This window comes from Equus caballus, chromosome 4 (assembly GCF_041296265.1).
Source record: "Equus caballus isolate H_3958 breed thoroughbred chromosome 4, TB-T2T, whole genome shotgun sequence".
Taxonomy (NCBI): Eukaryota; Metazoa; Chordata; class Mammalia; order Perissodactyla; family Equidae; genus Equus; species Equus caballus.
The window spans coordinates 108,224,769-108,238,052 of record NC_091687.1 but is presented as its reverse complement, the minus strand read 5'-3'; the positions used below and the strand labels follow the sequence as shown (position 1 = coordinate 108,238,052).

Below are 13,284 nucleotides of genomic sequence, written 5' to 3'. Positions count from 1 at the left end.
GCTTCTGGAGCACATCTTGGAAGAGAAATATGTAGCCAAGTTCGTGGGCATTTGGAGAACGTGAGACCCTGCTTACTAGGAAATTTTGGTCCTGTAACCTTGGAAGCAGGATCTGGATCCAGTAAAATTGAGGTAAAATTCTGGTCAACTTCTTCATAGTCAGTAGAAGAAAAGAAACAACTTGATGTCTGAGTCATATATTTTGATACAAACAGAATGCTTAAAGATGATATTAAAGAGGATACTTGATTTCTAGGCATAATCAAGATATAGCTTAATGGGATTATGGCTTAGATCAGTGTTTCTCAAAGTGTAATATGCACCCAGGCACCTCGGGATCTTGTTAAAGTGCAAATCCTGACATAGCAGGTCTGGGCTGCAGTAGGGGGTACCCTGAGATTGTGCATTTCTAACAAGCTCCTGAATGCTGCGATGCTGCTGGTGCATGGATCACACTTTAAGTAGCAAGAGCTTAGAAGGAAGGCTGTGGAAGAGGAGATGATCCTCAATGGATGCTAGAAGGAATTGAATAGCCAAACACTTTCAGCTTAAAATGAACTCTCCACGCTGGTTCTTTTCCCTAAGCCCTGTATGCTAGATGCCCCATGGTAGTCTCTTCAACTGTTGTGTGACATTTCCTTTCCTTCTGGAGCAGCTAATGCTCCTTGGATTACAGCTCTGGCTCACTCAAGGAGGTTTATTTGAAGGATACTTGGCAGTTCACAGCACTGAAGAACTGACCAACCAGTCTCAGGACAGATGGGAACCAAGTAGGGACATTCAGGGAGTCTCAGCACCCAAGCTCCAGAACCTCCCCAGCAAATCTCCTAAGATGCCTGAATCCTCTGTGTCTTCCGTGTCGTGTGGGTCAGGTGTCTTTACTTTTAAAGCCGTCAGCATAGGCAAGTTAAAACTGTGTCTGCAGGGGCTGGCCTGGTGGTGCAGCAGTTAAGTACACACGTTCCACTTCGGGGGCCGGGATCAGGATTCCCCTGCCCGGATCCTGGGTGCGGACATGGCGCCACTTGGCAAGCCGTGCTGTGGCAGGCGTCCCACATATAAAGTAGAAGAAGATGGGCATGGATGTTAGCTCAGGGCCAGTCTTCCTCAGCAAAAAGTGGAGGGTTGGCAGCAGATGTTAGCTCAGGGCTAATCTTCCTCAAAAAACAAAACTGTCTCTGCCATACCTTTCTTTGTCCCTTGTAAGACTGTCCTTAATCATTTTAACTTGCATTTACATATATACAATTTTCTGTGTGCATCTGCCTGTCTAGGGGAAAAGGAGATGGTAATGAAATGTTACAATATGTTTTCTCCTCAAATAAATTACAAAAAAATCCCTTATGCATTTAGGACATTTAAAATATACTGTGTTACATTATTTGGCCTACGAATATCTTGAATCTATAACTAAAATATTCCCTGTGAGCAGGAACCATCTTTATCATTTTTTTTCACAAAATAAACATGGCTTTTTGTCTAATTTAAAAAACACTAATTGTAAATTTTCAAAGGGCCATTTTAAGACATACTTTCTTCATAATCATATCTCTGAAAACATCACAACAGAGGAATTTATGATCGGGCAATAAAACAACGAATAAGAGAATGGGTTTTTCTCTTCTATTTACTATGTAACTTTGGCCAATTACTCAGTTTTTCTGAAGCTCAGCTGTGTCTCCTGCAACTGAGAGATAATCAAGCTTCTTATAAGTTTGTTTTGATGGTTAAATAAAATGTATATAAAGTGCTTTTGAACTACTTTATAAAGTTGACTGTTTCTATCATCATCACTATTGCTATGAAATTTGAGACTGCGAGAACAATAGGGAACTTGAGGGCAGGAGAGAAATATGAAAGCACTTAGTTATAGTCACTAAAATATAACGATGAAGACAAAACAAGGAAAGACACCTCCAGGGTGTTTGATAAATCTTAAATTAGTAATCGTGAGTATGGTTCTATATGTTTCCATTTGCTATCCTTGGTTTGCTAACAGCATTTCATGATTCACTTTTTCTGAGTTTCAAAAGAGTTTTTGCAAATTTGTTTTGCTTTGTTGCAGATACTATGCTCACTATAAGACATTTGTTTCTTGAGTCTGATTCTCTCTCCAAATGTTTAAAATTTTTTGTTTTGACTCTAAGAGATTGCAGCTTCCTGTCTCCCAGATTCTCCCCTAGGTTCCACTCTTTTCCCAGAGGCAAAGTAATTTGGGTGGATAAAGTGGAAAAGACTTTGGGTAAGGTGTGCTGCTCTGCTCCCAGCTCTGCTCAACCACCCTTGTTCATGCCCAGGGTATCCAGTCATAATTGGAGCCCCACCTGGAATATCTTGGTGCCGGGTGCTCCCCAGCTCTCTTTACCTACACAACCGCCTTAGGGCAGTTCTCAGGTGTGTTGTTATCTATGCCAAGGATACTTTTTAAAAAAAATTATATTTCTGCCTGCCTGCCAGCTCATTTTCCTTCCTTCTTTTTTTGCCTTAAAATATTATTCCCTTCTTTTTCTAAATAATCACAACAGGAAGGAGTGGCCACTCCTGCAAGTGGAAACTGAAATGTTTCAGATTGCTAAAGTGAGATCAAGATAGAAATTCACATATATTAGAATATCATGCGAGGAATACTCAAAGAGTTGGGAAGAGATTCCCGCACTGTTTTCCGCATCCCCAAAGCGCAAGTACTCAATTTAAAAATCTTCAATAGAATTGAATCCTGCTCTCATTGGAGGAAAGGAACAGAATCTGATGGAGAGAAACAGCAAACAACAAAAGCCAAGAATCTCAAAGGAAATAAAGCAATGAATAGGACTGTTATCATACAGTCCTTTACGTTGTTTTTATCAGAAGAAACGGACTCAGTACCAAAAATGGAGGGAATCACTAAGGCAAACATTCATTTTTGGGGTGTTCGTGCCCTCCGTGGCAATCCCCATTTTATTGAGGATGTTGCTTCTTAGTTTTTCCGAGGACTTTGTTTTCTCACAGGAGATGGATGTTCCTTTGCCTTCTTAGGATAGGGACTCAAGTCCTCTTGAATTTTGGGACTTTTCTTGGCCACGATAATTTCATCTATGGTCACGAGCTGCAGTGCCACATCAGCCGCGGCTCGGAGTCCTTGGGCTTTGGCTGTTAGGGTGTCCCACACCTCCTCCTCGACCACATTAATTATCCCTTCGGTTCCTACTCCTGTGAGGAAGTTCCCAGCTTGGTGAGCTCCATGCATTTCTGCCATCACTTCTGAGACAGCTAAGCCTGCGTTCTCTGCCAAGGTTTCTGGAAGAGACCTCAGAGCATGGGCAAATGCTAGGAATGCAGGACCCCTAGGCCCTTCCAATTTCCTTCCTTTGTCTGAGAGTATTTTCACCAGAGCCATCTCTGTGGCCCCAGCTCCTGGAAGCAGTCTGGGATCCTGACACAACTGGAAATAGGCATCAATCCCATGGTAGGCAGCCTGCTCTACACCACGCAGCCCCTCAGTGGTGGGCCCCCTGAGGACCAAGGTGAGGGCAGGGGTGCCTAGACATTCCCATTCAAAAACCACAGCCAAACCTTCTCCCAGCTCCTGCCGGTACACCCTGTGGCACTTCCCTGGCTTCAGGGGAGGAAGCAGATAAGGCATCAAAGGTGTGCCCAGTACTTCACTCAGGTAAACCATCTCCCGCCGGGACTTCGCTTGAATCACCATGATGCCATGCTTATCAGCCTGTGGTAGGGTATTCTCGTCGACTTCCCCCCATACCACCGCCACGTTAATATCCGCGCTCGCCAGCTGGCCCACCTGCTTTTCCATCAATTTCTCGCTGCCTTCCCTGAACTGAGTTAGGTCGTCAGGACTGCAGAGACGTGCAGTTGCCGGTCCACTTGGACTGGCAGGACCGAAGGCGCAAGCGAAGAGAGCCACCCTGGCGCCTCTCGGCACCGCGGTCACCTTCCCGCAGGCCTTGCCGGCCACGGCCAGCCCCGGGAGCAGGCACGAGTCCTCCAGCCTTCCTCCGGGCAGCGCGCACACGCCCACGCGCTCGGGTTGGAAGCTGCCGTCCAGCTCCCTGGCCGCCCAGCAGGCGTGGGCCACCAGCTTGGTCAAGCCGGACGTCTGGCACGGAGTGTGCGTATTTATCGCCGAATAGAGGGCCCAAAACGGGTTTTCCAACGGCCCCAGAGAGCGGACGGCCAGGCCAGGCAGCTGGGCCAGTGTCTCCGCGGCGGCGGCGGCGTAGGCCTCCCGGAGCTGCGAGCGCGGCAGGCCGGCCCGCAGCAGCCGCTCGGCCCGCTCCAGCAGCGCCGAGGCCAGCAGGACCACGAAGGCCGCGCCGTCGCCGCTCTGCTCCGCCTGCGTTTGCGCGGCTTCCCGCAGCAGCCGGGCGGCCGGGTGCTCCAGCTCCAGGGCGCGGAGGATGGCCGCGGCGTACCCCGTGACCACGGTGTCTCCTCGGGCGGTCACCAGGAGCTTCTGCCGCCCGTGGGGGCCGTAGCAGGGCCGGATGACTCTGGCCAGGGCCTGCGCCGCGGCCACGCTGCTGAGCACGTGCTGCTCCTCGGCTCCTGGACTCCTCGGGCGCTGCCCCGGGCCGGGCTCCAGCCGCTCGGGCAGCCCGGTCGCCGAAGGGGCTCTGCTGCCCATGGCTCACGGAGAGAGGCACCACCAGGGCCGCAGGGGCGCAGTGGACTCTTTGAAAATGCTCAGGGGGTCTGTGGAAGGAGGAGCCAAACGGCCATCAGTTGGTATCTGGCGAAGCAGGTGCTCTGGGCTGGGGGCAACGATGTTCTGCTGAGAGCTCAGGACCAAACCAGCCCCGAACTGGTTTGTAAAGGAAGCCGGCTCCTGGGGCCTTGGAAGCTTGTAGCTGAAACATCTTATCTTGATGAAGTCACAGAGTGGCACGTGGAACTGGGGGCAGGTAATGAGGTCACAGAAGGGTGGTGTCTGGGAGGCCCGGGGCAGACAGAAGTCAGGCCTGGTTGTCCAGCAGCTGAGGGACACACGTGTGTGCCAGGCCGCAGAGTTTCCCTCAAACGTTGGAAACAGTGAAGAGGAAATCCGGAGAAAACACCTGCTGCTTCAAATTCCCCATGAAGCTGTGGCTCCTCTGTTGTTTGTTTCCGAGAGGGAAACAGAAATATGATGTCTGTGCTTTATTTTGTCTCATTTTCTTGTGCGGCACTGTAATACTAGCCATGTTTTGTTATCTCTCTGCCTTTGCCTCTTGCGCCACCTTATCCGTTTGTGCTGTTCATCAGGCTCCTTATGTGTCTACTGGTCTGTGTGTCTTTCAGGTTGCAGGTGTGCAAGGCTGCACGGTGTGCAACAACTGCTGCCAATGACTGTGATGTCACTGAGTTGGAAAAGGTAGGTTGAGACAAGGGAGGGAAGGATGCTGACCCCCTACAGACAGACTAATAGAAACGGATGCAGAGGGTGAAAGTGAGCAGCCTCCCAGTGGCCAGGAAGGTGGAAAACCAAAGTGAATGCAGTTGGTGTCCTCCCTCCCTTACCCTCACTCCTTAGAATTGAAGTTCCTTCCTTCCATTCTTCCTCCTTCCCTCCCTTCCTTGCTCCCTTCTTTCTCACTGCAGGCTATTGGAGTCCCAGCTGCGTCTTTTTCAGTTTAACAAATATTTATTGAGCACCCACTATGTTCATTTTGATGGGGATACAAAGATGACAAGAATACAGAGACTAGAGAGGGAATGTACCAAATGAACCCAACTGACTGCATCTGCTAAGATTAGGGAAAAGACATTCATTTTCATTTGGAAAAACCCTTTTTACCTTGTTTAATGGCAGGTGTCCCTAAGAAAAGAAACGGAACTCAGAAACTGATTACACCAGTTAGGAGTCATGATAGTATGGTGGGCATTGTTTTAATATTTCCACAGACAAGATGATAGCAAGAAGGAAAAGGAAAAAAATATCGCAGTGAAAGTTAAATATAATTAAGGCTAAAAAGGAGATGATTTTGGAGGAAAAGCCTTTGAACAACAACTTGATTGCTTTTGTAAAAATGATAGCTATTTATTATAAAAGTTAACAAGAAAAATACAAAGAAAGTAAATGTCACTTGGAATCCCAGCCCAGAGAGAATCATTGTTTATGTGTTGATGAACATTGTTACTTTACACATGTATGCATACATAGATAATTGTAGATTTACACAGTTTTACGTAAGCAGATTGTATGATATATATTGTATATGCTATTCTGTAATCATTTCCCCTCAACATTATCTGGGCTGAGACATTTCTAAGGACATATTATTTTGTCTGAAGACTGTGGACAACTATTTTGACCTCTTTTGATTTTGGAGACTCCATTAGAAACAGGTGTGATCCTCCATCCACGCCCAGGCTTCTGAAAGCTACTAACACAGAGAAGAGTGTCACATGGCAAATGTTTGCTTATAGGGGGCAAAGATGACTTGCCTGTTTCTTTATTGAAATGGCAAATGTAACGACCAACATAAACTGTAGCAAAGTATGAATGTATACATTGCCTATAAAGATACAGTTTCTTTTAAAAAATAAAAATAAACACTCCTGTAGAGGATCATCTTAGTTCTTTTTCTTACACCTAACATAGGTTTTCCCTTTATTTCATTATTCCACAACTGTTTTTTGAGCTGCTGCTGAATAATAGGGGTAAAGGGTGAATAAGGTAGACAGCAGTCGCTGTCTCCACTGAGCTTAGTGTGGGATACAGACAACTAACCAGCAGTTCATTACAGGCCATGAGAGCTGTGATGGGGAAAGCACAGGTGTTGTAGCAGCATCCAGGGGGACACATAACCGTCATCATGGAGAGAGCGGTGGTCAGGCACGGAAGTGAAGTCTAAAGTGAGAGCTGAAGAAAAAAAAGTAGTAAATGGCTAGGTGAAAAGAGAAGGGGGATTCTGAGAGCCCCGTCAATTTTGTGGTCCGCCAAAGGTAGTTCTGAAGGCTGGAGCTCGTGGGGAGGAGGAAGGGAAGCAGGGAGGGCAGCAGAGGAGCATTTTGTCTGAACGGTGGCGGGGCTCTCCCAGACCTGGTGAGCCATGCCAAGGAATTTAGACTTCAACCTGAGGGGCGATGGATGGGACTGTAAGTTCCATTTCCATTGTAAAAGTGTATCATTTCAAGTTGTGAAATCCTCACCTGTTTGATCATGCAGTACAGGGGAAAGTGAGGATCTGATCGTTGTCTTTGACCCCTAAAGACAGTCACTCTCATAAAACAGGCCCCACACAGTCCATTTGGGACTGAAATTTTTTGATCTACCTTTACATAGATCAAACTAACCAAGGAACTACTAAACTCAGTTTTACTTTTTACTGTGTGGACACCGTCATTGTTAAATTCACTTTGATTTTATTTATCCTTCAGATAAATTGATTAGATGTGAAATAAATGTAAATAAATTTTTGTGCCAAGAAGAGTTTGCATGCGGTTACCCATTATATACAATTTGCTAACAGTACACATTGTGATCTGTTGAAATGGGTAGGCATTCCTAGAGGCTGGTGGTAGTTATGTTGGGTTGAACACTGTCCCCCCAGCATTCACAGCCTTCCTGGAACCTCAGAATGTGAGCTGATTTGGAAATAGGATTGTTGCAGATGTAATTAATTAAGATGAGGTCACACTGGATAGGGTGGATCCTTCATCCAATATAACTGATGTCCTCACCAGAAAAGAAGAGACACACAGAGAACATCATGTGAGGACACAGACACACAGGGAAGACGGCCATGTGATGACGGAGGCCGAGATTGGAGGGATGTATCTACAAGCCAAGGAACGCCCAGGAATGTGGGCAACCCCCGGAAGCTGAGAGAGGCCAGGAATAGGTTGTTCCTCAGAGCTTGCCACAAGGAAGCAGCCCTGCTGACACCTTGATCGTGGACTGGTCGCTACCGGAACTGAGAGACAATAAATTTCTGTTGTTTGAAGCCCCCCAGTGTGTGGCAGTTTGCTGTGGCAGCCTTAGGGATCTAAAACAGTAGTCCTGCACGTGAATGAAGGAGAGGAACCTAAGAGAGTGTGTGTGTGTGTGTGTGTTTGTGAGAGAGGGAGAGAATGAGAGACGGAGGGAGGGAGGAAGGGGGGAGGAAGGGAGAGGTGGGGAGGGAGAGAGGGAGAAAGAGAATTTTTAGGTATTTATAACACTTCTGGCAGAATATTTTCCATGCCTCTTCTGAATAGACATAGCTGTCTGTGGACTTCTCCCACTCCTGCCCTTCCACCCAGATCCCCAGATGCATTTCTTTTAAAACTATGGTCTTGTACATAATGGATGTAAATATTTAATCTTTCTATTTGTACATTTTTCCATGTTTGTTTTTCAGTTGCCTGTTGCCCTTTTCGTGTTTATCTTGTTAAGTAGTGCCACGTTGAAAGTATAGACCCCCGGAGGGCAAGATGCTATCTGTGTAAACGGAGCTGCCTCCTGCTCTTACACACAAGTTGTTTTTGAAGGTGATTGTTCTGTTTATTTCCTTCTTAGTTTTTTCCTTTAATTCCTCTGTCACACAGGTACACCGTATACACTACTGAAATAACATGTAAAGCAATATGAATTTTTAAAGCTAAAAATGTACTATAGACTAAATATGAACTAATTTTATTTTATTTTTTTAAGATTTTATTTTTTCCTTTTTCTCCCCAAAGCCCCCTGGTACATAGTTGTATATTCTTCGTTGTCGGTCCTTCTAGTTGTGGCACGTGGAACGCTGCCTCAGCGTGGCTTGATGAGCAGTGCCATGTCCGCGCCAAGGATTTGAACCAACGAAACACTGGGCCGCCTGCAGCGGAGCGCGTGAACTTAACCACTCAGCCACGGGGCCAGCCCCTGAACTAATTTTAAATGATTGAAATTCTTTAAAAATTTTTTCCTACTGAAAAATAAAGGACAAAAAATGCTAGCCTATGACTGTAACTTTTTAAAGTGTAACTTTAATAGTAAAAATATGAACACAAAAATTATACGATCCAGAATTTATGTTTTCAGTGGTCCTTTTCCAACTGTAGAAATTTGGTTCCTAAAAAACCTTAAGGAATTTAAGACTTTATGGAAAAACAAAAAGAGAGGGACAACACTTAGTGAACCTATGGGAGAGCCTTAAAAATATTTTTACACTCACTAAAACAAAGCAATAGAGACACCCTCTAAATAAAGACCACATCGATGACATTACAGGCCTTCATTAGGAAGAATGGGCATTGGACGATGAATTTTTACTCACTGCCACTTGTTTGCTAGGCTCTTTGAGACTCCTTTGCTTAGTTTCATGAGACGTTGCTTTTTCTTTGTGGTAGATAGCAACCCTCACCCCCTACCCACATTTTAAAATATTTAATATATATTTTTGATTATACTACATGTGCTCTAATTCAAATACTATAGGAGAATGTAATATAGAAAGTGAAAGTCCCTTGTAATCCAGCCCTTCAGAGATGATTGCTGTTTATACTTTGGTACATAGCTACCATATTTTAAAAACACCTATGTAACGTGTGTACTTCTGGGGCCAGCTCCATGGCCCAGGGGGCTTGGGCGGCCCAGGGTCTCGCCGGTTCACATCCCAGGCCTGGACATGGCACTGCTGGTCAGGCCACGCTGAGGTGGCACCCCACATGGCACAGCTAGAAGGACCTACAACTAGAATATACCACTATGGGGGCCTGCCCAGTGGTGCAGCGGTTAAGTTCGCATGTTCCGCTTCTCGGCAGCCTGGGGTTCACCAGTTCGGATCCATTGTGGACTCAGCGCTGTGAGCTTTGGATAACGGAGATGTGAAAACCCTTTTTTATTTTGAATAAGTATTCCTTAACTACTTCCTCTGCATCCTGGGTTATATTTTATTTGCCCTGCCTATGATAACTTCATGCCGATGAGCCTATCAATCCTTTTAAAACAGATCCCATCTACTTGTCTGCTCTCAGTAGCCAAAGGAATGGAGATTAAAGGTTGGGCATCCTCACCTTCATCACCTTGTGTCTTGTATGCATCACTGCACAAACCTCTATTTCTACCCTTCCATTCATTCTACCCGCTTTTCTGTTCTCAGTCCCCAGTTGTTTCCTTTAAAAACTTCCCTCCAGCAGGAGTGACTTGCAATTTGCACATACTGACACTTTAAATTCTCCCAAGTGCTGAAGAAGTATACTGAAGGAAATTATCCTGATATATAATTTTGTGCATATGAAAGTCGCAGTTGGAAATGACTACTCTAATTTCAGTACCGAACACAGATAAACATTTGGATCAATAATCCAACTTTTGAAAGTGTATTTTATTTAAAGTGTAAAGTGCAGAAAAAATGAAAGGGTAATAATAAACTTAAATATACCACTTCATAAATTTATCATTAGTCATGTATATATTTTATTTCTGTGTATAATAGTCAGACACTTTTAATTTACAGTTTGTATTTACCAAGCCAGCTTCTGTGCAATCTGAAAATTCCCATGGCTGTAAATATAGTCAACTTGAAAGAGCCGGCAGGGATTAAACCCTGAAGGAATTCAAATGACTGTCTTATTATAGTTCTCATTTCAGCCATTTCAAAAAACTATGCTTTTAGTCAGAATAGGCTCTGGAAATCAAACTGTGTGCATTTTGCCCAAATAGGAAACACAATTCAAAGTTTATATTCTGGTTGTTGGAAGGAAGGGAAGGTGAACAACATAGCTGGAAAAACCAGCATTTTTTTTTTTTTTACCTTATACTAAAATTGTGTTGTAAACATTGAAAAAAAATCATAATCAGAAGGTGCCTAGTGTGCCTGGCCTAGAACATTTGCTTATTAAATGATAGTTTATCCTAATCTTTTTGCAAATGGTCGAGAGGTCTTAAGACTCTCCTCCAATTCAAATCTATAATTTTTTCACTCCCGTACATTAATCAATAGTGGATGGAAAGGGAAGCACAGGAGAGCACCTCGTCTATTGGAATACGAAACCCAGAATTCCACGGTTGTCACTGTTCTTCCTGAGAAAGTGCCTATTTCAGATTTCTAATTCTAGCCTCATTTTTCTCTTCGCATTTTTACGTATTCTAAAGGGTGGCTTAGAAGTACTTCAGTTTTTGTCTCTTCATCACAACACACTGAACGTTAAAATCAAGTGGTTGGGTTTTTATTGGTTTATTATGTCTTTCAGCGTTTCTTCCCCAAAATGTCATGGTTCTTTTTTGTCTGACAGCTTGCTAAGCCCCCTCTGGATCATTTTTTAAATGACGTTGTAACACCGAAACTCTCGCTGGAATTGGATTATAACGAAGTTGCACTCCATTTCTTTCTCCCCATAGACACGCAGGAAATCGAAAGCACACTGCTCGCAGCCTGGGGAAGTCCTCCGGATCCGTCCACCCCGGGGGGCGGGCGTGGGGACCCGCCGGGGGCACGCCGGGGGCGGCCTGCGCTCGACCCCCGCCGGAGCGTCCCGGGAGACCCAGCGCGTCTGGAGCGCGGACGCGGCCCTCCTCTTTCTCCCTCTCCCTCCGCGGAGTCCCTGGACCCCGATCCCGGATTCCCTCCTCCGCAGCTTGGCGCTCTCCCGAGCCGGAGCCGGAGCCCGAGCCGGAGTCGCGGCGCGGCCGGGCCGCCGCGTCAGAGGAGGAGGGAGCGGGGGCGGGGGAGGGGCGGTGAGGTCAGCGGCGGCGGCGCGGCCGCGGGCGGCGCATGCGCGGAGCGAGCCCCGTGAGTGGCAGGGGTGGCGCGCGGGGGGCGGCGGGGGCGGCGGGGCCGGCGGGTGGGGGAGGGGGCGGGGGCGTCGGGCGGCCGTGTGTGGGCGAGACGGCGGCGAGCTCGCGAGGTCTGTGGTGCGGGGCGCCCGCGGCAGACCCGGCGCGGCCCTCGCGCGACGGCCACGCTCGTGTGTGTGTCTGTGTGTGGTACACGCACACCCGCAAAACTTCCTCCTCCCCTGCCCGAGGGCGGCGCGGGCGGAGGGGCCGGCGCTCGCGCAGCCCGGAACCCACAACAACAACTGGAGCAGCTGTCAAAACTTCGCCGCCGCCGCCCGGCCTGACGCGGCCCGCACGGGGGAGGCGAGCCGGCGGGGACGCGACCCCGGCCCGCCCGCCCGCCCCGCGCCGGCCCGCGGGCCCTCCGCTCCCCGCGCCGCGGCCCCTTTCTCCTCCCCGCCGCGGGCGGGCGGGCGGGCGGGCGGTCAGGCAGGCGGCCGGCCGGGGGAGGGGCGCGCGGGGACCCCGGCCGGCGCCCTCGGCCCTCAGAGCCCCGCCCCGCGCGCCCGCCCGCCCGCCCGCACCGCGCGGCCCGCACCGCGCCCGGCCCCCGCCCGCGCCCCGCCCGCCGCCGCCCGCACCTCCCCGCCCCGGCCGGCCGGCCCCTCCCTCCGCGCCCCGCCCGCCGCCCCCCGCCCGGCCCCTGCGCGCCGAGGTGCGCGCGCCCGCGCCTATGTGTGTGAGTGCGTGTCCTGCTCGCTCCATGTTGCCGCCTCTCCCGGTACCTGCTGCTGCTCCCGGGGCTGCGGGAAATGCGAGAGACTGAGCCGGGGAGGAGGAACCCGAGCAGCAGCGGCGGCGGCGGCCGCGGCGGCGGCGGCGGGAGGAGCCCCCCCGGAGGAGGACCGGGATCCATGTGTCTTTCCTGGTGACTAGGATGTCGTCGGAGGAGGACAAGAGCGCGGAGCAGCCGCAGCCGCCGCCACCACCCCCCGAGGAGCCCGGAGCCCCGGCCCCGAGCCCCGCAGCCGCAGACAAAAGACCTCGGGGCCGGCCTCGCAAAGATGGCGCTTCCCCTTTCCAGAGAGCCAGAAAGAAGTAAGTTGAGTGTGAGGGAGCCAGGCCGGGAGCCAGCCGCGGCGCCGGGCCGGAGCTGTCACCGGCGCGCCCGCCCGCCGCCGCCGCCCCCGCGCGCCCGCCGCCCCCGCGGTGGGGGTGGGGCCGCCGCCGCGCGTCTCCGGCCCGGGCCCTCCGCCCGCCCGCCGCCCGGCCCCGCGCCGCCCGCCCGCCGCACTCCGCCCGCCGCCGCACTTTACTTTGGAGTTGGGCCCCGGCGCCGGGTTTCGCCGGGGCTGCGCTCTCCGGAGAAATTTCTCGTCGATCCCGCCCGACCTAGCGAGCTGGGTCTCTCACCCCCGCCCCGCGCTCAGCCGGGCCGCCGGGTGGCCGCGCCGGGCCCGCGCGGAGCTGTCAAACGCCCGGCCAGGTGGGCGCGGGGCCGGGGGCGCGGGCGGCGCTTTGTCGGCGAGCGGCTGCCGTAACTTTCCTCGGCCCGGCCCGGGCTCGCCCCCCGGGATGGTGCGTTAGGAAGTCGTCGGACTTCCTCCTCTCCGCCCCCCGAG

At 50.0% G+C, this 13,284-nt stretch overlaps 2 protein-coding genes and 1 long non-coding RNA gene across 32 annotated transcripts in view; 2 read left to right on the top strand and 1 right to left on the bottom strand.

Annotated features, from left to right (window-relative positions):
* On the top strand, nucleotides 1–7,724 carry LOC138923858 (uncharacterized). The gene is made up of 3 exons (XR_011438062.1): nucleotides 1–132; nucleotides 5,278–5,350; nucleotides 7,666–7,724. It is a non-coding gene; the product is annotated as an uncharacterized lncRNA (long non-coding RNA).
* On the bottom strand, nucleotides 2,896–9,303 carry CCT8L2 (chaperonin containing TCP1 subunit 8 like 2). The gene has a single exon (XM_070265303.1). The coding sequence runs from the start codon at nucleotides 4,622–4,624 to the stop codon at nucleotides 2,957–2,959; it is 1,668 nt and encodes a 555-aa protein (XP_070121404.1). The 5' UTR covers nucleotides 4,625–9,303; the 3' UTR covers nucleotides 2,896–2,956.
* Nucleotides 9,304–12,356: 3,053 nt separating this feature from the next.
* The window catches only part of KMT2C (lysine methyltransferase 2C), a 269,112-nt gene continuing 268,184 nt past the window's right edge, over nucleotides 12,357–13,284 (top strand). For 25 of the 30 annotated variants that reach the window (XM_070265285.1, XM_070265298.1, XM_070265284.1 and 22 more), the window contains exon 1: nucleotides 12,600–12,760. In XM_070265285.1, coding sequence (XP_070121386.1) covers nucleotides 12,600–12,760 — 161 coding nt within the window. Of the gene's footprint in view, nucleotides 12,761–13,284 lie in introns of all 30 variants that reach the window. The other 5 variants (XM_070265295.1, XM_070265289.1, XM_023640049.2 and 2 more) reach the window with 2 other exon arrangements.

What these genes read in the sequence shown, in the direction of transcription:
- CCT8L2 (XM_070265303.1), bottom strand. Translation starts at nt 4,624, where the DNA reads ATGGGCAGCAGAGCCCCTTCGGCGACCGGGCTGCCCGAGCGGCTGGAG.